Raw genomic sequence first — 19041 nt, forward strand, 5'->3', positions numbered from 1 at the left:
CCACACACAAAACACGTATTAATATGGGTCTGAGTGTACTGCCTGAAGTATAAGTCCATGTGAGTGTCCTACATATCCTTCAAATCTGAGCTCAGGAATCAGCGCCTCCATAAGCTTCCCTGATACATAGTTAATCATGCCTTCCTCAATTCTGTGTCCTAGACCGCACTACACCACACAGTCAATAATTTAAAGTTTTCCTATCTCCTGAGAATATGAGTTTCATCAAGACAGAAGAACTGGCAGGCTTTGCCTTCAAATATCTAGCAAACTGTAGGGCACAAAATAAATTCTGATACAGTAATATAGCACTTAATGAAGATATATATACATATATATATATATCTTGAGAAATGCCTCAGTAGCATGTGCTTACACAATGACCACTGCTACAACATCACTACAGGCGACACAATCTTACTGAATGACTGTCACAGATATGAACCACTGACCAAAAGTCATCATGCAGAGCATAACTATACATGCTCGTGTAATCTATGACTGTGTTGTGTGACATATTTTCCTGTATCTATTCACAGTTTAATGTATCTGAAATAAGAATGTTGAATAATTATTAAATATATTTACTATGTTATTCTTTCCTTTTCCTTCTTCTGGGAAGGCTAAACCAGGAAATAGAGCATCACTGAACAATTCTAGTATTAATTAATCTAATTACAACAATTACTTTCTTAATAACGTGGACAATTCCTGATTTTCTATGGTAATAAAAGAACAATTACTAAATATTTCCAAATTAAAGCGAAGAGCCGGGCGTGGTGGCGTATGCTTGTAATCCCAGCACTTGGGAGGCTAAGGCAGGAGAATCACTGTGAGTTCGAGACCAGCCTGGGCTACAATAGTGAGTTCCAGGTCAGTCTCAACTACATAGTGAGAACCTGTCTCAAAAAAAAAAAAAAAAAAAAAAAAAAAAAAAAAAAAATTAAAGCGAATACATAAATGTATGAATATATTTACCAAATATATCACATGCTCTTCAGAATTATCATTAGTTTTGCTAAACTGATTATCACAGTCAGCTTTATTCCTGAACATGTACTAGCTGTTACAGGAAAAATCTAGTGCCTCAGACAAAAGCATACTATAGTAGGAGAGCATTAAACCAAAAATTGCCATTGTTCTCTTACTTTTAACATTCTAAAATCTATCCATTTTTTCCTTCATATATTTCCTGCCTCAAGTTGTTTTAAATGATGGCAAGATATACTGCTTCTTCAACCATGTTTCTCCTTGCCAAAATTCTGTAATTACAAGGGACAATGTCCTAGGTCTGGGAGATTCAAGTTTTGCCTTTCTCACTTTTCAACTCCACTTGTTCTATCATCAAACTAACACACTGTACATCAAGCACACCCTGAAACCTTTGCCCTGACAAGATTTTACTTCCTTAAATTATTAATGATTAATCTGTTCCACCTTTAATACACATAACCTTTTCTCTTCACACTACTCTAAACTGACCATGATTTAAAAATATATTCTTTTGGGCTGGGGATTCAGCTCAGTGGTTCCGCCACCTGCCTTGCAAGGGCAAGGACCTGAGTTCAATCCCCAGTACAAGAAAAAATAAAAATAAATAAATAAAATATATTCTTTTATAAAATGAAACCAATATGATATTCTTACAATTTCTCACTTAAAATCAATTCCAAAAAAATGGCAATTTTAATTCTGATGAAAGATAGCATTATGGTAAAGTCAGATTAAAAAGTAGATAATTTTCTTTCATTTACCAGTTAGTAAAAGTCTTCATCTACAAAGACTGGTCATAATTAGAATGTTCACTAGACCAGATTTAGGTAAATCTGCATGATAAACACAAGTTACTCATAGTCAAACATGCATTACTTACATCAGAACTTAACATCTTGGACTCCTAAGAACAGAAAACATTCAAAATATTGAAAAGATTATGGGATATTATCTAAAATATTGAGCCTTTGGTATTTTTGCTTGACTTTAAGATATACTTTCTGACACAAAGGACTGAACATTTCTTTAGGCAAAGTATCAGCATTGATACTGAATTTTTAAAACTCTATTATTTAGCTTAATTCTAAAAAGAGACAATATTGAGATATTTATATTAGTAAGAGAATGTGCTCCTATTGAAAAGAAATTAATTGGTCTTGATCCTACACCACATCGTCAGCTGTAAAGTTCTCTATCTTTGGCTTAAGAAGTATAAGCTACATCAACATATAAATTACTTAAAAAGAAAAATTATATTCTTATCAAAGGAGAAAGAGGAAAGCTTATGGAAGCTGTTAATTCCCCCCAAATCTGCTCCTGGTTACCACATTTTGGAACACTTAACAGAATTACAAATAAAAATGCTAACCACTACACTTTTATAATATTTTATAGGTCACTAAATATATTCTACCAAAATCTAAATATGCAGTTTAAAATACTTTATTTTAAAATTTATCAAGTTAGTCATCTAACAGTTATAATATATTTAACAAGTATTTGGCTAATCATAAAGCTAATGCCTGTAAAATTTACCTGATATTTTAAAAAAACTGTCCAAAATGTATAAATAGTTTAGTTGCTATCCTGAATGTTAATCATGTAAGAAAGGCCTCTCATAACTAATGGTATTTCTATGGTTCTGATTAATTCATCTTAACACATTTTTATATTTGTGTTTCCATGGAAATTATAAGTTATTACATATTGCAGAATGTATCTGTGTAAATGAATTGACATTATATCTATTTAAGCTAGAACATCTCTAAAAACTTCACTGAGCTGCCATAATTTTTGTCAGCATATGTAGTACTAAATGACCATTAAAATACCTGCATTGAAACTATTCCAGTCTAGCAGTTTGTAAGATCTTGTGTTACCCATAATTCCGACAAAGGCTGAGTTCAAAACAGCAAATTAGTAGATCAGTTTTAGGTGCAGAATAGAAGAAATAAAACAAAAAAACTACAAACAAGAACAAAACTGACACCACTCGACAGGAACTGGAAAGACACAGACAGCAGAGTTAATAAGAGATAGAAATAGGAAAAGAGAAGACGCATGCTACAGTAATCTGATATTAACTAGTCTAATTGATTACCCCGATTTTTAAAACCACCCCATTCTTTTGGTTTTTATGCTATTTGCTTAATATTTAACAAAGAAAGAAGTTCTAATAAAGAAACACTCAAAAAAAATAATCTAGAGTTATTAGGTGGTAGTGGTTTTAAAAGAAGTTTTTCCCATTTATATTGAGAATGAAGTAAAAATGTCCCATATTCACCAGTCAAAAAAAAAATAGCTACAATATTAATTTGAGAATGCAAACAGCATTTTTAACACTGGCACATGCATCTCAATCATAAGTTTCTCTCAGCAGAGTAACTCAGTGCTACAAAATTACTGTTTCTTCAATATGGCAGATGCTAGTCCAGAGTTTCATTTTGTATTAACATTCAACTTTCCTCAACAGACTAAAATTTCTCATAAAAAATTACATAAGGGATTTGGAGATTAATGTTCATTTTTAAGTGTATAATGTATACATAAAATAATCTAAGAATGTGATGTTTTAAATGAAAATATTGGAATTTTTAGAATATATATTTGATATATATGTAACTAAAAAGAAAACTAAATAGAAATGCAATTCATACATCACTAAAAGCATTTATATGTATATGCCCATAAACTTCAGAGGATAATCCATTGATAACTAAGAATTTTAACTGAAAAACTATTCTGAAAGGGGAGGAAAAGGAGAAACTTGGTGAGCTGATAATTATAGCAAGTAAAACATTCTGTAATAGAGATTCCTATTTTCTTCCCTGAGACTGGATTCTTATATTTCTCACACAGTTAGAATAAACTGGTATGTAAGATAAATATCCCCAAAAGCAGTTTTTGTAAGAAGTATTCATATCTTAAATATAGTTCTCTACTTAAATGTATTTAAGTAACATTTATCTGTTCTCCCAGACTCTACAGTTTACTCAGAGTGCATGGAAGTGATAAAATATAATAGAAATGTCTTCAGTAAGCAGAAGACATTACCAACAATTGAATATATTCCTAAAATCGTTTTTTATATAAATGGATGCTATTTATTAAAACATCTGAGTCAATAATCCATAGAAACACATATAACTATCCTTGGGTCACCCAGTTAATGTCAGTATTTCCTTCCACCTCATAAATAGTTCAAATTCCTAAATGCAAAGATACAGAATTTGACACAGTATTTAAGATCATAATACTTTACACTGGCATCAGTCTTAATTTTTCTGTACATATTGCAGAACATACAGACAGTACAATTTTTAAAAATCTTAAATTGACTGGAAAAATAAGAAATGGGGCAAACAAGAAACCAAGAATAAAGAAAAGACTGGTGCTCAAAGGATGTGTTTGCCAAGCTTTAGAGTTAAATAAACCTGGCTAAGAACAGCTCCTGTGAAATCTCAGAGTCCAGAAGAATTTCACTATGCTTCTCTGTAATTAACTCACATAAAATCAAACCACAGAGCATAAATTGAATATTCAGAAATTTTTAAATGGTAATGTTCTATAGTGCACAGCCTTAAAATCACTACTGGTAATGTTATCCGTGCAATAATTTCAAAACATTTTACTTTTCATAGCTGTCAATACAAGTGTCACAAAGAGGTTACAGCAAGTGACAAAATATTCAAAAAATATATAGGGACAGAAGCAAAATAAGAATATTAATATAACTTCAGGTTCAAAGTATATCATCAAAATAAGTGACTAGAGCAAAAAAAAAATGAACTTCTAGTCAAAAACAAATAGAAGAATTACATTCTATCTGAATTTCTACCATTTATCATGCTTATTGATTTAGAAAAATCACCGAGATATTTCTAACTTAAGGGCCAAAAATTAGCCAGGACTTTTAGGTCTATCTGCTTTTACAATTCTGGTCCAATCCTTTAAGAAAGTGAGCTATCATTCTTATTAGAGGTTAGTCTATTTTTTAAAAGTTCTTAGATATTTCTATAAAATGTCCAGAATTACAATATAAAAAATGTCTTTTAGGGATAAAGAAATTAATAACCTATAAAGGGCTATGGCAATTAGAAACACTTATCATCTTAAGTCAAGGCCAAATGGTCAAATTATAAATGTCTCCAGGTCAAAGAAAATAGCTAACTCAAAAATGATTTAAGGATTCCCTCTAAGTGATTCCTTGGCCAAAAATAAATCAAGATCTGCTTGTTTTGCATAGAAATGCAACCAAAACATACTTTTTCTTAGTTTGTTTCTGATTAAGATAACTGCAAATATAGTAAAGTAACATGTGCCAGCTTACATTTTCTTTTCACTTTCCTTTCAAGTAGGTTTGACATATAAAACAAATCAATTCTAATAAGCACAAGTTAAATAAAGGTCAACAATAAAAACAAACTTTTGAAGGACATACCAGGATTGTGGATACGATCCAAGAGCTTCACAGAGCGTGCACTGACAACACCGCCCACATGCACGAGAAATCCAGGAGGGAACGCGGTCAAAGTAAAAAACGGAAATTCCTAATACAAAGAAAAGAGGGGAAATACAACTAAATGAAATATTTTCAAAACTGCATGTTAAAACCTTTGTCATAAAGAAATGTATTCTATACACCTTGAAGTAAAAAGGCTTCCTATTTATTACATATTCTTTGTAATCCCACTGATATTTAAAGTTCAAAATCTTGGGCCAGGGATTTAGCTCAACGGTTCGGTGGCCTGCCTTGCAAGCGCAAGGACCCGAGTTCAATCCCCAGTACCAAAAAAATAAATAAATAAAAAATAAAGTTCAAAATCCATTTTTTTGTATTTATAATGTTATACAAAAACTGAGAAAAATGTTTTTATGAGTTCCAACTTGAAAAATTTGAACACAATCTGTCTTCTCTGATGCAACTGCACACTGGGATGAGGGGACTGGCCGGCCCCTCTCACCCATTATGCATTTCTCAGTGTAGAGGTCTCTTCGCACACATCCCCAGTACAAGCTACTGGTAAAGACTCCAAAGGCCTGGGGAAACGGAGCCAAGGGACGGGGAGTGGGGGGATGGACAGTGGGCACTAAGAGGAAGGAGAGAGGATAAACACAAATGTCAAGTTGAGGTGGGTAGAGAATGACTGTGGGATTATTTATACTCCTTATTCCAATAAACCAGGACAGGAGGAGCAAATGCAAGGACTCACATGATAGTAAGTAAGTAAACGGGTTAAAAGAGGAGACAATACAACTCTACCAATTCTTCCAAATTTTAATCTCCCTTTTCTCTTAAGGATATAAAATTTAAGAGACAAGGAGGAGAACCCAAGAAAGAAATGAGAAAACAGTGAAAGGCAAATCACTGAAATATTGTAGTCCTCAGGAAGAAAGGAGAGCTCAGCTCCTCTGGCTGCCCAAAAGTTCAGGGTCCTCATGTCACACAAAATGAACAGAAGTAAGAGAAATTTGATACCTGAGCTGTCTGGCTACAAGATTAAGGAAGTTCCCTGAAACAGAAGTCACTTACCAGCAGCCTCAACTATTTTGAACATAACCGAGAGCTGGAAAATAAGCAAAACAGGGCTCTCCACAGTCAAAAGAACTATTATGGTTGCAAGTATTAAAGCTCATGCATTTTACTCATAAGAGTTCTCCACAGATGATATTCATACTGTGATATATAGTAGATACAATACACATTAGGAGCACATAATTCTAAAGTTTATCATCATATTTTCAAGACCACAGCATTAAATGCAACAAATAAAAGCTGCGAGAGATACAGAATACTGCTCAAAGCTGGCACATATAAAAGACTACTGACTGGATGCTTAAAGCATAGAGAATACAAACTCACAAAAGCATAATTCACAAAGCATAGCAACTTAGAATCATTTAGCAAAAGGCAAACAATCCTTCACACACCTCAGTAACCCATGAAGGTAGAGTATTAAAAAAAATATGCATGTGTTTAAAATAAATTCACTTTAATACTTAAATTCAGAACTTAGAAATAATCTTTAAATTAATAAAGGCAAAGAAAACCTATGTCATGTAAGAAAATAGAGAGACCCAGTCTGTGGGACATTTCCTGTTTAGCCAGCTGACAAGTGGAGGTAGAGGAGGAGAAATGCATCATTGAAATGAATTAGAAAATATTTAGTCAAATGCATCCTTTTTTCCATCTGAGTATGTAAAATGTTAGTTTTAAATGAGAAATGTCTGGGTTAGTTCACTATTTAAAATGTGAATATATTTCCAAGTAAACTGGGTCTTCAAAGTTCTTTTTTCTTTTCTTCAATTTTAGAAAAGACTTCTATAATTTCCTCTAAATACCTCAGGCATGTGACTGTCCCACAGAATAAAAAAGTACTTTACATTTAATCTCTAACTATTAAATAAAATGTTTGGAAGCTAAGTGAAAAATGGTACTGTACTTCAAAAGCTAAGAAATAAATTTACATATTGGAAAACATATACATCAAAGTTTGGATAAGTGTTTTAAAAATGAATCCAAATGACTTCCCTACTCAGTCTTCTTGCTCTGTTTTGTTTCGTGTTGTCTTGGAACAAGGTTGTGCTATGTAATCCAACCTGACTTTGGACTCAACAGGCAGCTATGGCTGGTCTTGAACTCGTGATCCTCATGCTTCAGCCTCTCAAATGCTAGGATTTAAAACATACACCACCACTCCCAGCTATATTCAGGGTCTTTTACTCTTCTCCACAAATTTTTGGAGGCTTAATAAAGGAATGAAAGGGAAAGCAGCAACACATTAGTGCTGATGAGAGGAAGAAACTGTAAGGCAATGGCCACCCTACAAGGGGACACGGTCTACTCTACTGACTCAAACACTGTCTTACAGGTTCCCAGTTCACTAATCGTCAGTGCACTAGTTCACTTTAAAACACAGAATGTAACCTATAATACATAAAAATGTTATTGTTACTTAACCAAAATTCTACCTTCATACTCATACTATTCTCTAACCAGAAAAATATCTCCATAACCATGATCATATGGCCACACCGCTGGCCCTGTGGAAGGTATTTTATAACTCTGGTCATTCCCATACCTTTATGGGGAGGTACTATTATCTCCATGTCCTAGATGAAAAACTGAGGTCAAGAGCACCTTTTATTCCCAGGCTCTTCTTGAGCAACAAATCTCATAATCTGGTTCCCTTGTTAATTCTGAGTAAAATATTTAAAACTTATTAAACTTGATGACTTAACAGATTTTTTCCCATTGAAAAGGACAGTGTCCTTAAAACTAGCTCAAGCATACCCCCCTTTCAAAGTCTAGATGTGAATTTCAGAACTACAGAAGACATCTTCTCTAGAAAGTCCTTATAATTGAAGTATCTCTCCCTGTATCCACAGATGGAATTTACTTGTTGATGTTATGATATAAGCCAGATGCATGAGGCATAAAAATATCTAAAGGTGTGTGCTTAAAGACAGTTGAAAAATCAATAGAACATAAAGGAAGTATTATATTCAAGAGAGTATTTCAGAATTTACTTAGAAGATACTCAAATTTTTTTTAAATAAAAAACTCTTATTACCCGAAGAGAAGAAAGTAAACTTTCCAGATATAAAATTCCAGTAGCACACACTTATAATCTCAGCTACTCGGGAGGCTGAAGCATGAGCACTGCCAAGTTCAAGGCCAGAGGGGCAGTTCAGGGAGACCCCACCTCCAAATCAAACAAAAACAGGTGGGATGCAGCACAATGGTAGAGTGCTTGCCTAGTATGTGATGGCCTTTCGTTTAACACCCAACAGCCCAAAAGAAACAACTCCATGCCAGATTCCAACCATGATTTACTGTACAACTGACCCTACTTCTAAAATGGTCACAATTAATCATGAGTTTGCTTTTATATCAATGTATTCCAAATGATATTACTATGAGTGGTATTTTAAAAGGAAGATTCTCTAGTCAAATACTTTAGGGAAAATACTAAATTAACTAGGTTTTTTTTTTCTTGTTTGTTTTTGTTTTTTTGAGACAGGATCTCACAATGTAATTTAGGCTGGCCATGAACTCATTCTGTAGGCCACAGGTGACCTCAAACTCAGTGAGCCTCCTGCCTCAGCCTCCCAAGAGCTGACTTACAGGTGAGATCCACAATGCTTGGCTAGTTAACTAGGTTTCTTTACTGAAGAAAAATGTGTACCCCAGAATCTAAAAAAATCTTCATTTTTCTTTTCTGAACTTGAAACTAAGTAAAACTTTTACTTTTATCTCCCGATAATCTGGTACCTACTGTCAATTTATTTCTTAATCCTACTGTGAGAGAAAAGAATAACTTTACCTTTGAAAACAGCTAACTTGAGTAAACTATTAAATTTAAAAAGTTAGTTTTTCTTTCCTTGAGGGGAAAATAGCTATACAATTTATTAAGGGTGATTTAGCAAAGGACAGAAATACTTAAGACAAAAACATTTAAAAAGTATTTAAGTAGATCTCAGCGACATGACCAAGTTTTCAGGATTAGGGCATATGTGAACACAAATGGAGAAAATCTGTCATATTTCTGTACCAACTTTTCTCCAAACAAAAGCCATTCTAATGGCAGCCACAGCGGAATATGAGACCCAGAGATAATAATGCATTTGTTATGTATTATGAACAGTCATAAAGTATTCTCATAAACTTACATAACTGCTGCTGCATGGGGAGACGGTACAGTGCACTACCACAGCAGTTACAAACTTAGGTTTTACAACATTATAAATGAAAACTATTGTTCTCTATATCTTTGTGTTTTATTCCATGAAGACTATCTAGTAATGCATGTTCAATGTGTTAACATGCCCAATTTTTATGAACTTTTAAAAAGCACATTTGAAAGCAGAAATTTCATCCATACTCAATCTAAAATGATTCTGATTTTTTTAAAAATATTTTTTTGGTACCAGGGATCAAACTTGGGACCCTGATCTTGAGAGACTGGCAGCAAAATCACTGAGCTAAATCCCCAGCTAACTTTTTAAATTTTTGCCACTGAAAGTGAAACAGCGTTAAAGGTTCTTAGTTCAGACAATAAAATTACATTATACAGGCAAAACCCCATTATATCCAATTTTCCAAGTTTTTCTACAGATGGAATCCTACAATAGTAATTAGATTACAAGAAATCATATTCCTAGTGTAAGGAACACTGTAGAGAACATAAAAATAGGAAGGAGCAGAGCTAAGAACATTCTAGTGTAAAATACGGTAAATGAAATACACTTTCACTCTGACCCTCTTCTCTTCCATGTATTTAATCTTTCATTACGTTTGCTTTTAAAAGATGATCAAAATGCTTAGCTGGGCCTGCATGGCACTAGTTGGTATGCCTGCAAGATGTGAGAGTAGCTCAGAGGTAACTTGAACAGGGTATAAAGCAAACAAATGGTATAATGCAGCTCTACTCCGCTTAATTCCACTTTGCTCTCTCCAGCCTTTTCTAAAATACACAGACACTTTCAGCAGAAGGAAAAAAGTATAGAAGAAACTGTATTCTTTTTAACAGAATCTGAAAAAAACTATTCTCAAGAACCAAACTAAAAAAGCAATACCTTTACTTTATGAAATACATTCTTTTACAGGTGTTTACTATGTTTCACCTTTTTTTCTTCCAAATGCTGGTATAAAATAAAACATAAAAGAAAATTCTGTAAATGCTTATAGCTTTCAAATCAGACATACTGAAAGCTATGGAACTGTGTCTTAAAATAATTGACATCACACATAAAATCATGCATTGTATTAGCAGAAGACAAAAAAGAACATGAATGAAGCTCACAGTACTATTAATTTTTTTTAATGTGCATTATGAAAAAAAAGCTGGCAACATTTGTTAAAAGCATAAATAAAAGTAAATGACCAAGATTAAAACTAGAAAAGCTTCTACTATAAGAACTAAGCTCTCACACATGTTCAGAAACATACCCGCCTTTTACAGAACCTATGAGGTGATCCTCCCTTAGCAATGAAGTTTATAAAAAAAAGAGAAAAAGAGAAATCATCCCAAAACTGTAACTACTCATTTTCCCAGTCAACATGTGTAACTAAATATGAAACATATTAAAATAGAACCATATTATTTATACTAAGCTGTAGAAATACAGAATATGCACATTTTTTATTTTTAAAAGATTGGTGAGTGATAAAAATAATCTTGGCAGATAAACATATTGATATAATCCAGAATTATTTTTAATAAAATACAATTAGAATACTTTTCTGCAAAAACAGCCATTTCCTTTTCTATATAATTATATTTTTCTCTATATTATAATGGAAAAATTAGAAATGTTCAATGGATAGATCCAAAAAGTATTTGTAATAAAAGATTAGAGGACAAAACAAAAATGGTTATAGAATGATTACAAACCAAAAGTAAATAATAAAAATAAATGATGCTGATATCTTAAATATATTTGAGGTTCAAAATTGCAGTACCACAGATCTGACCAGAAACAGCTCATGGAAGTATGGAAGTACACAGAAGCAGAAGACAGTAAAACCCTAGTAACTGTACAAAGATTATCAAGTAAATCTTACCCTCTGTTCCAATGCCGACTGAGTCTGCTGCCTTAAAAGGGCTTTAAATGGCCCTCCTTCTTTCCCAGCACTACCACTTCCCATTCCTAGGGAACATTGGCACATAAACAACAACAACAAAACAAAAAACAAACAAAAAAAACACTATAGAAACAAAGTTTAGCTGCATTTGTCTTCAGGATCATGAGTCAAAATGTGATAAAGTAATTTACACATGTATTTCAGGTGATAATTAAAGTACTTATTTAATATAGCAACACACTTTTCTACAGAAGATCAAAGTTTCGATGATAGCTAGTTTTATACTTGATTTGTTCTTCAGAATTATAAGAAAAGTTACACTAAGGGGCTGAATCTTTACACAATATTCCACCTTTAAAAGTTGAGTCTTCTAATAAAAAAATCAAAGTAATAATTGTTACTATTTTAACAAGTTAAGAACATAGAATAGAAAAATATTAAACTTTTAAAAGCAAACAAAGATGAAAAGCACTAATTGTGCTCATTAAAATATCTCAAAATTCTCTAAAGTAAATGAAATTTAAGTAATTTTGCAACACAGAAAATTTGTTCTTATAACATTTCTAAACATATAACAAAACAGTATTAATTTTATATTTTTCAACATGCACTCTAAAAATCAACATAAATTTTTTTAAAGTAAAATTCACAGACATAGACACATCACAAATGTAGTTATGGATGAAAGAATTATATTTTCCAAATTGTTAGATGTATTTATTAAGGCATAATTTTAAATTTCTTCTCCTATCTTACTTTATTGTTTTGATAATACCATTAGACCACCCATGGTCCAGGAATTATAGAAAATGAAATGGGTGAGAAGCTAATGATCTACAGACTAGAATTAATCCCTTCTTTTGAAACTGAAAATGCATAGTCAAGTCTGTTACAATCACTTAAAAAGGAACTAATTTAGATTTATATTTTTAGCTGTTCTTGGATAAGGAAACAAAGGTTAGCATGTGTACAGTCCCATTCTATTCTTTAAAAGCAAAACAAATGTATTTTCTTATAGTAATCTAAACATTACTAGAGACTATACAATGCTAAGCAGAAATAAAACTAAGCTCTTTATATGAAGCATATTAAAAGCCACAAAATAAAATATAAATTTGTAGTGGTAAGTAAAATATTAGAAAATATAGCAGAATAATTTGATTAATTAATGCCGTTGACAGAAAAAAAAAAAAAAGGATAATGAAAGAATAGCACCAAAATGAGACAAACTGATTCAAACAGAATAATTTACTAATGTTAACCATATGGTTTAGCAACAAGATGGTACAGGTCTAATGTGAATGGAGTTGGTGTGAAGAGAAAGGAAGTAAAGCACCTAAAGCAGAAATGCTACTAATAAGAACCTAAACAACTGTTCTAACTATCCAGATTTATGTCCTTAGACATAAAATTTTTCATGCATAATTTAGTAAATACTCATAATTATCAAATAGTTCTAAATTGTATCCTTTTAATTCTGTTTAACTCTGCCTACCAGTAAGAAAATTAATAGAAATTTAATGGAAAACAAGCAATAGTTCATTTTAGTAGGAAATAAGTTTTTAAAGGTGATTTAAAATGAAGGGTTCAAAAAGCTGACATAATGTGATCCTACCAGAAGCAGCCAGGAGCAGCTCTTCACTGAAAGAAACACTTTTCCTCAGAACTGGGCTGACAAGGCTAGAGTGAGGAGGGGGAAGGCTAGATTCCGAGAGGAGGAGACAGGACTTTTTAAGATGAAGGGAACCACAAGAGAGAGGGGGGGAGCTAGGACACAGGTAAATCCTAGGTCCCTGTGGGTAAGGTGCTGTGGAGGAAATTAGCAGAGAAAAGATGCAGATTCAGAAGATGATCAGAAAATGCAGGATAAGGAAAGCAATAATGAAGCAAAATATAACAGTAAAAATGATTTTTAAAATGTACAGACAAATTACACTAAGCATAGAGAGAGTCACTAGAAAACCATCTACCCAACATAATGTACATGAAGGGCACGGTTTAACAAAAACCTTTTCAAATTCTACATTAAATTTTTTAAAATCACTAGTGTAGGACTTCATACCACTTTAAGCACTTTTAACTGCTTCAAAATACTTACTTACTCTTTCTTAAAAACTCATGAGGTTAAAATATACCACATTTTCAAAATGTTAGAAACTTGTTGCCTCAAATATAGTACAAATACTTAGGTAAAGTGGTAAAGTACAGTACTTTCATATTTTACTGGTTAAAAGATACACTTCTGGGCGTTTTAATTAAAGCCATTTTAAAAGATCAAATACTGAGTATCACATTAGGTAGGCGATTACTATTATTAAAGTAATACTAACTACTTTTTTTTCTTTGGCTTTGAGATGTATGCTAGAACCTTCTTTTTCCTCTAAAGTTTTCCATACTGATCACAGAACTATTAGCATTTACAGAAATTTGAATACTTTCAGGGTCAAATATCTTATGCAAGAGAAAAACTACAGACAGTAAACAAGTTGACTGAAAATGTCAAATTTAGGTCTAACTGGTGTCACCTCGGTATTGCGGGGGCGTTGCTGGGGATTGAACTTGGGACCTTGAGGTTGCAAGGCAGGTGGCAGCACCACTGAGCTAAATCCCTAGCCCTCACATCAGTATTTTAATACTAACATTCAAAAATTCTACTATTACTTGAGTACTTGGGAAAAAGTATAAAATCTTGTAAAATGTCAAAAATTAGAATTAAAAGGTATAGGAAATTTTAAAAAAGAGATCAATCAGAAATATAGGCAACTGTACTAACTATAAGCAGAAAAAAACAAGTTTTCCACTCTATATTTTACTACTTTGTTTCTATTTCAGCTTCCCAGTTTACAAATAATATATCAATTACAATCAGTTTATCTCATTCTCCACTATTTCTCAAGATACTAATTTCGTAAATAGCTGTTAGAGAGAATCCTGATGTATATACTGAATTATAATTTTAGAAATTTGAAAACTAATCTAATTTTACCATCTTATATCTCTATGAGAAGTAGAAATGTTCTTCAGAACTATTAAGAAAATACCTTAAGATTCATGCAAAGGCCAAGAGACTAAAACTGGTTAATATTCTATAAATTACTGAGGCAGTGAATAATTATAGGAAAACAGAATAATGTATTTGGAGAGTTTAAAAACACAGGAGAATATTTGTAAATGCGTTTTTAATAACTAATAATGCAAGTTCTCATTGCTAATACAATTAATTAATGATGAGTAAGCTAAGGGAAGAGAAGTCTGATTTGCTTTATTACTTGACAAACTTCTTTAGGCTTGGCCTTTCTGTAAATTAAAGAAAAAGAGCTAAGTATGGTGTTGCAGAAAATCTCAGCATTCTAGGAGACTGAGACAGGAGGACCACAGGTCCCACAGATTCTGTCCTCAAAATTAAAAAACATAATTAAAGGGCTGGGGATATAGCTCATTGAGAAGGCCCTGGACTCAATCCCCACTACTATGGGGAGAGGGCCACAGAGACAGAAGGAAAAAAATAAAGCAAAGGCAAAGAAAGGGAGAGACTAAGGAAATACTTTCAAAACTGTCTGTGATGTGGCACAAAAACCAACTATCAACAGTGGCCTAGAATACAGTCTGTGAACCATTGCCTCAAAAATATTTTTCAGAAAACTTATTTTCCAAATAGTATCCCAAGTCTTTCTTGTTCTATCATGAATATTAAGGCCAAATTCTCTCACTCTTTATTTTGAAAAACTTTTACTTCAATTTGAATGGTTTCTTATAGCACAGATACAGTGAAAACATTTATCACATTTATAAAAAATAGAAATTAGATGGATGGAATTTTCTTATGGCTCTTCCTCTAGAAACAGTCCTGATTTAGAATCAGATTTCTTTTCATTCTCCTTACAAAATCTGGGATCATTTTTAAAATGTCTTTTCTATCACAAAATTAAAACACAAATAAGAACTAGGCTTTAATCAACCTGATGGGGACTGCCTGAAAAAACTATTTATAAAAATTATAAATCGTAAACTCTTAAATTTCTAAATTTAATTCACATTTTTTTCAAATTAATGTAGTAATGTAAATAAGTTAACTATTTTAAGGAGCAAGAAACTAACTTTTTACTAACTTTTATCATAAAACATTCCTAAGAGCCCACAAAGACTATTCATAAAAAATATAAATGGGAGCATGAAAAAATTATAAATGTAAATGTAGATTTTTTTTTAATAATAAAATTCTAGAATTAAATCCAGAAATGGGCAGAAACAACGAATTAAAAACTGTTTATACTTCAAGAAAAATTTAATTGCAAGCTACTGGGTGTTACTTTTTATTCAAATGCTTTAAGATGTCATTCCTCTTAATTTGAGCATGAAATGAAAAGTATCTTACACACATAAAAATAAATTTTGGATTTGATACCTACACTATGATTAAGCTAACAAAATGTTGATCTCCAAACAATTTCTAAACTATAAACAATTTTCATATTTTAACTGTCATAACTGAAAATGATCACTATCCACATCATCTGTTATCTTAAATGCCAAAAACAGGAGGAAAGATTTGGATGGAAGGCTAATAAGAAACAAAAACAAAAAGAAAAGGTGGGTGGAAGAGCCTTACCAGTTTTGGGTGTCAAACTCAAATCTGTGTCAGAAGAAGAGGACTGTCGACTGTAGGACTTGGAAGGTGAAAAGGAATAAGTTTGGTTTTTCAGAGGGGTTGAGGGTCCTGATGAATGAGTATTGGGGTTGGGATCTTCATTGAAGGGAATCCTGCCAGAAGAAGGTGGAAAAATATTAAGTAATCATGTGCCAAAGGGTCTGACAGTTGGCAGCATGATCCAGACACCAGGAAAGTCTTGGGGCAGGGCCAGCAGTCATTTCTTATGTGTGGAGCTGGGAATGAGGCCAAAGACAACCAAGTGCTGTTTAACCGCTCATCCTCCTCCAGATAAATCGTATCTGCATTGAGACAGTTAATAAGCCAGGTGAAAAGCAAAAAAGCATGGAATGACAGACTGAGAATAAAATATACTAAAACAAGAAATAAACAAAATGTAAATATACGACAAAATAGTTCAAATAAATGTTTTTAACTTACAAAGGAAAAATGATGGCCACAAATGGTGTGTGAAAATAGTCATAACTGTGTTTGTATTTGCACACACACATGGGTATCTTTAAAGGAAAGAAAAAAATGTTTCCTTATCCTATAGCATCAAGAGTGCCACAGCTAAAAACACATCAAAAAGGAAAATGAATATAGCTACACAGAAACATTGCATTTAATGCAAAAGTTGCTTACCTGTTTTCCAACAGCTCTCTTCCACAGAATGAAACAGACCCTACTACAACAGGTTTTGTACATAAAATTAGCAAACTGAAAGGCTGTGTCTATTTCACTTAGCATCTTATTGTCAATTTATTTTTAGGTAAATGCAGAAATAATCACAAAAGCATTTATTGAAGGATCCTCCTCAAAACTCATGACATACAATATATAAGAAAGGGCTCTGAGAGGATCTGTGGAAGAGACTTTGGAAGCTGGAAAAATAATTTCACTTCCATATAGTTTGAGCCTCTGTGGTGGCTAAATACAGAAGGTCTTCACAGCAGCTGGATTTAGAGTAAGAAAAGGAAGAAGCAAAGACTTGTGGTACCTGCCTACACTACCTGCCTCCCTGCCTCTGCAACCACTCTGCCCGTGGCCTGCCTCTCCCCAGCTCTGGAGTCTGAGCAGTCTCGTACCAGTATAGATGAGAGTGGGAACAGACACAGAGAAGTTCTGAGTAAGTCGTGAGCCAGTAGCAGTGTGAATTGGGCTGTTTTGAGTCGAGCGGCATCCATGGCTTGGAGGATGAACCAGCGGAGACCTGAGGGAATTTGTGGTCAAAGTGGAAGAAAAGAAAACAATACATACAACAGATTGCAAAGTTATGTTAAAATAATTTCCAAGGAGCTTTAGTTAAGGGAGAGAACTTTTTTAAACCCTGGCATGCAAAAATTAAGTTGAAATTGAGAATAGTTCAATATTAATTTGTTAAAAGTTATCAAGAATCAGATTAATAAATTAGGACTGTGAATAAGAAAAATAGCAAGCAGAATAGTCCACGGAATTAAATAAAAAATTCTAAGATTTGGATTCTAAACTGCTTTAACATATTTGATATTATTTTCATAAAAATAGAACTTACTGTATAGTATTCAAGGAGAAAAACACCCATAAAGGTGAAAAGAAAGATATAAAATTCTCATATTACCTTTGAAACTGAGATATGCACTGCTGATAGAATATAATTATATTTTTTACGGGGGAAAGAATATTACATAACTAAGAATCCTGTGCTTCATTGTAGCTATTAGTTCACTGCACAATGTCTTTATGTACAGTGTAGGGAAAAGACATGTGAGTAAACCACGGTATCACCAAACGAAAGATAGGCTTTGGACCCAACTTTTCCTGGCCTTTTTTAGCTTCTTTTCCATTGCTGTACTACTGACTGTGTAGGGCACATTCCCACCAATCTGTTAAGGCTCAAACGTGCGTTGTCACCAATTGGCCACAAAGGTTTTCCTAGTGTCTACAGACTACTTTCTGAAAATAGTATTGATTTACAAGCAGACAAATGTTTCTGCTTTTATCAATAATATGAATTACAAATATGTAAAGTATAACTGAGAAAAATATCTTATTGGTTTCCTGCCTTTCTATAAACAAGTGAATAAGGTTTTATTTATTTCTCAGCTAACACAAGAAAAACTTTGTGCTCACTTCAGCTGCACATATATTAAAGCAAGAAAAAGTTTAATACTTAAATCCAGAATCAGTGCTGTACACAGGAGAAATTATGGCTAAAGTCTCTTAAGAAGCATTTTTAAGCAGAGAAACAATAGAAACTACACTTTCTACGACCAACAGAGCTCACCTAGGAAACACCAAAGAGATGTATACTGTATATTAGAAAAAAAACAAACTTAATGAAGTACAACACATCATTAAGTACAATAAATGAAAACTGCAAAATGTTCAAATTATAATACCAAATTAAAAATTCAAATACACTGAAACATTACCATTATCTATCAGTCCTTTCATGAAAGGTGGCCTCACCATAATACCCTTGCTGTATTTCTAATATCAAATCTATTCCATCCATTCTAATACATAGTTCATTCAGGTAATCTATTAAATCTAATCTACACTACCTTTTATCAAATCTTTATCTAAAACTCAACATTATGCTAGAATGATTAATCAGCAAAATCATACAGTAAGTTTTGAAGTAGCACTCAAATTGATTCACTATCAAAACCACAACCAAGCCAGTCAAAGCAACCTGCGTACTGAGTTTTTCTATGCAACAAGACCTAGGTATTAAGGGCCGGGGATATAACTCAGTGGTTCAGTGGCCTGCCTTGCAAGCACAAGGACCCGAGTTCAATCCCTGGTACCAAAAAAAAAAAAAAAAAAA

The 19041-nt window shown here is 32.9% G+C and overlaps 1 protein-coding gene across 20 annotated transcripts in view; it reads right to left on the reverse strand.

The window, feature by feature from the left end:
* C2cd5 (C2 calcium dependent domain containing 5) overlaps window positions 1-19041 on the reverse strand; it is a 91225-nt gene that overhangs the window by 43672 nt on the left and 28512 nt on the right. For 7 of the 20 annotated variants that reach the window (XM_033766287.1, XM_033766283.1, XM_033766285.1 and 4 more), the window contains exons 7-11: window positions 16191-16342; window positions 11561-11646; window positions 10946-10978; window positions 5435-5543; window positions 2826-2891 (exon numbers count right to left, since the gene is read on the reverse strand). In XM_033766287.1, coding sequence (XP_033622178.1) covers window positions 2826-2891; window positions 5435-5543; window positions 10946-10978; window positions 11561-11646; window positions 16191-16342 — 446 coding nt within the window. Of the gene's footprint in view, window positions 1-2825; window positions 2892-5434; window positions 5544-10945; window positions 10979-11560; window positions 11647-16190; window positions 16343-17317; window positions 17443-19041 lie in introns of all 20 variants that reach the window. The other 13 variants (XM_010615500.2, XM_010615489.2, XM_010615470.2 and 10 more) reach the window with 7 other exon arrangements.

This window comes from Fukomys damarensis, unplaced genomic scaffold, assembly GCF_012274545.1.
Source record: "Fukomys damarensis isolate Sample0158 unplaced genomic scaffold, DMR_v1.0_HiC HiC_scaffold_19, whole genome shotgun sequence".
Taxonomy (NCBI): Eukaryota; Metazoa; Chordata; class Mammalia; order Rodentia; family Bathyergidae; genus Fukomys; species Fukomys damarensis.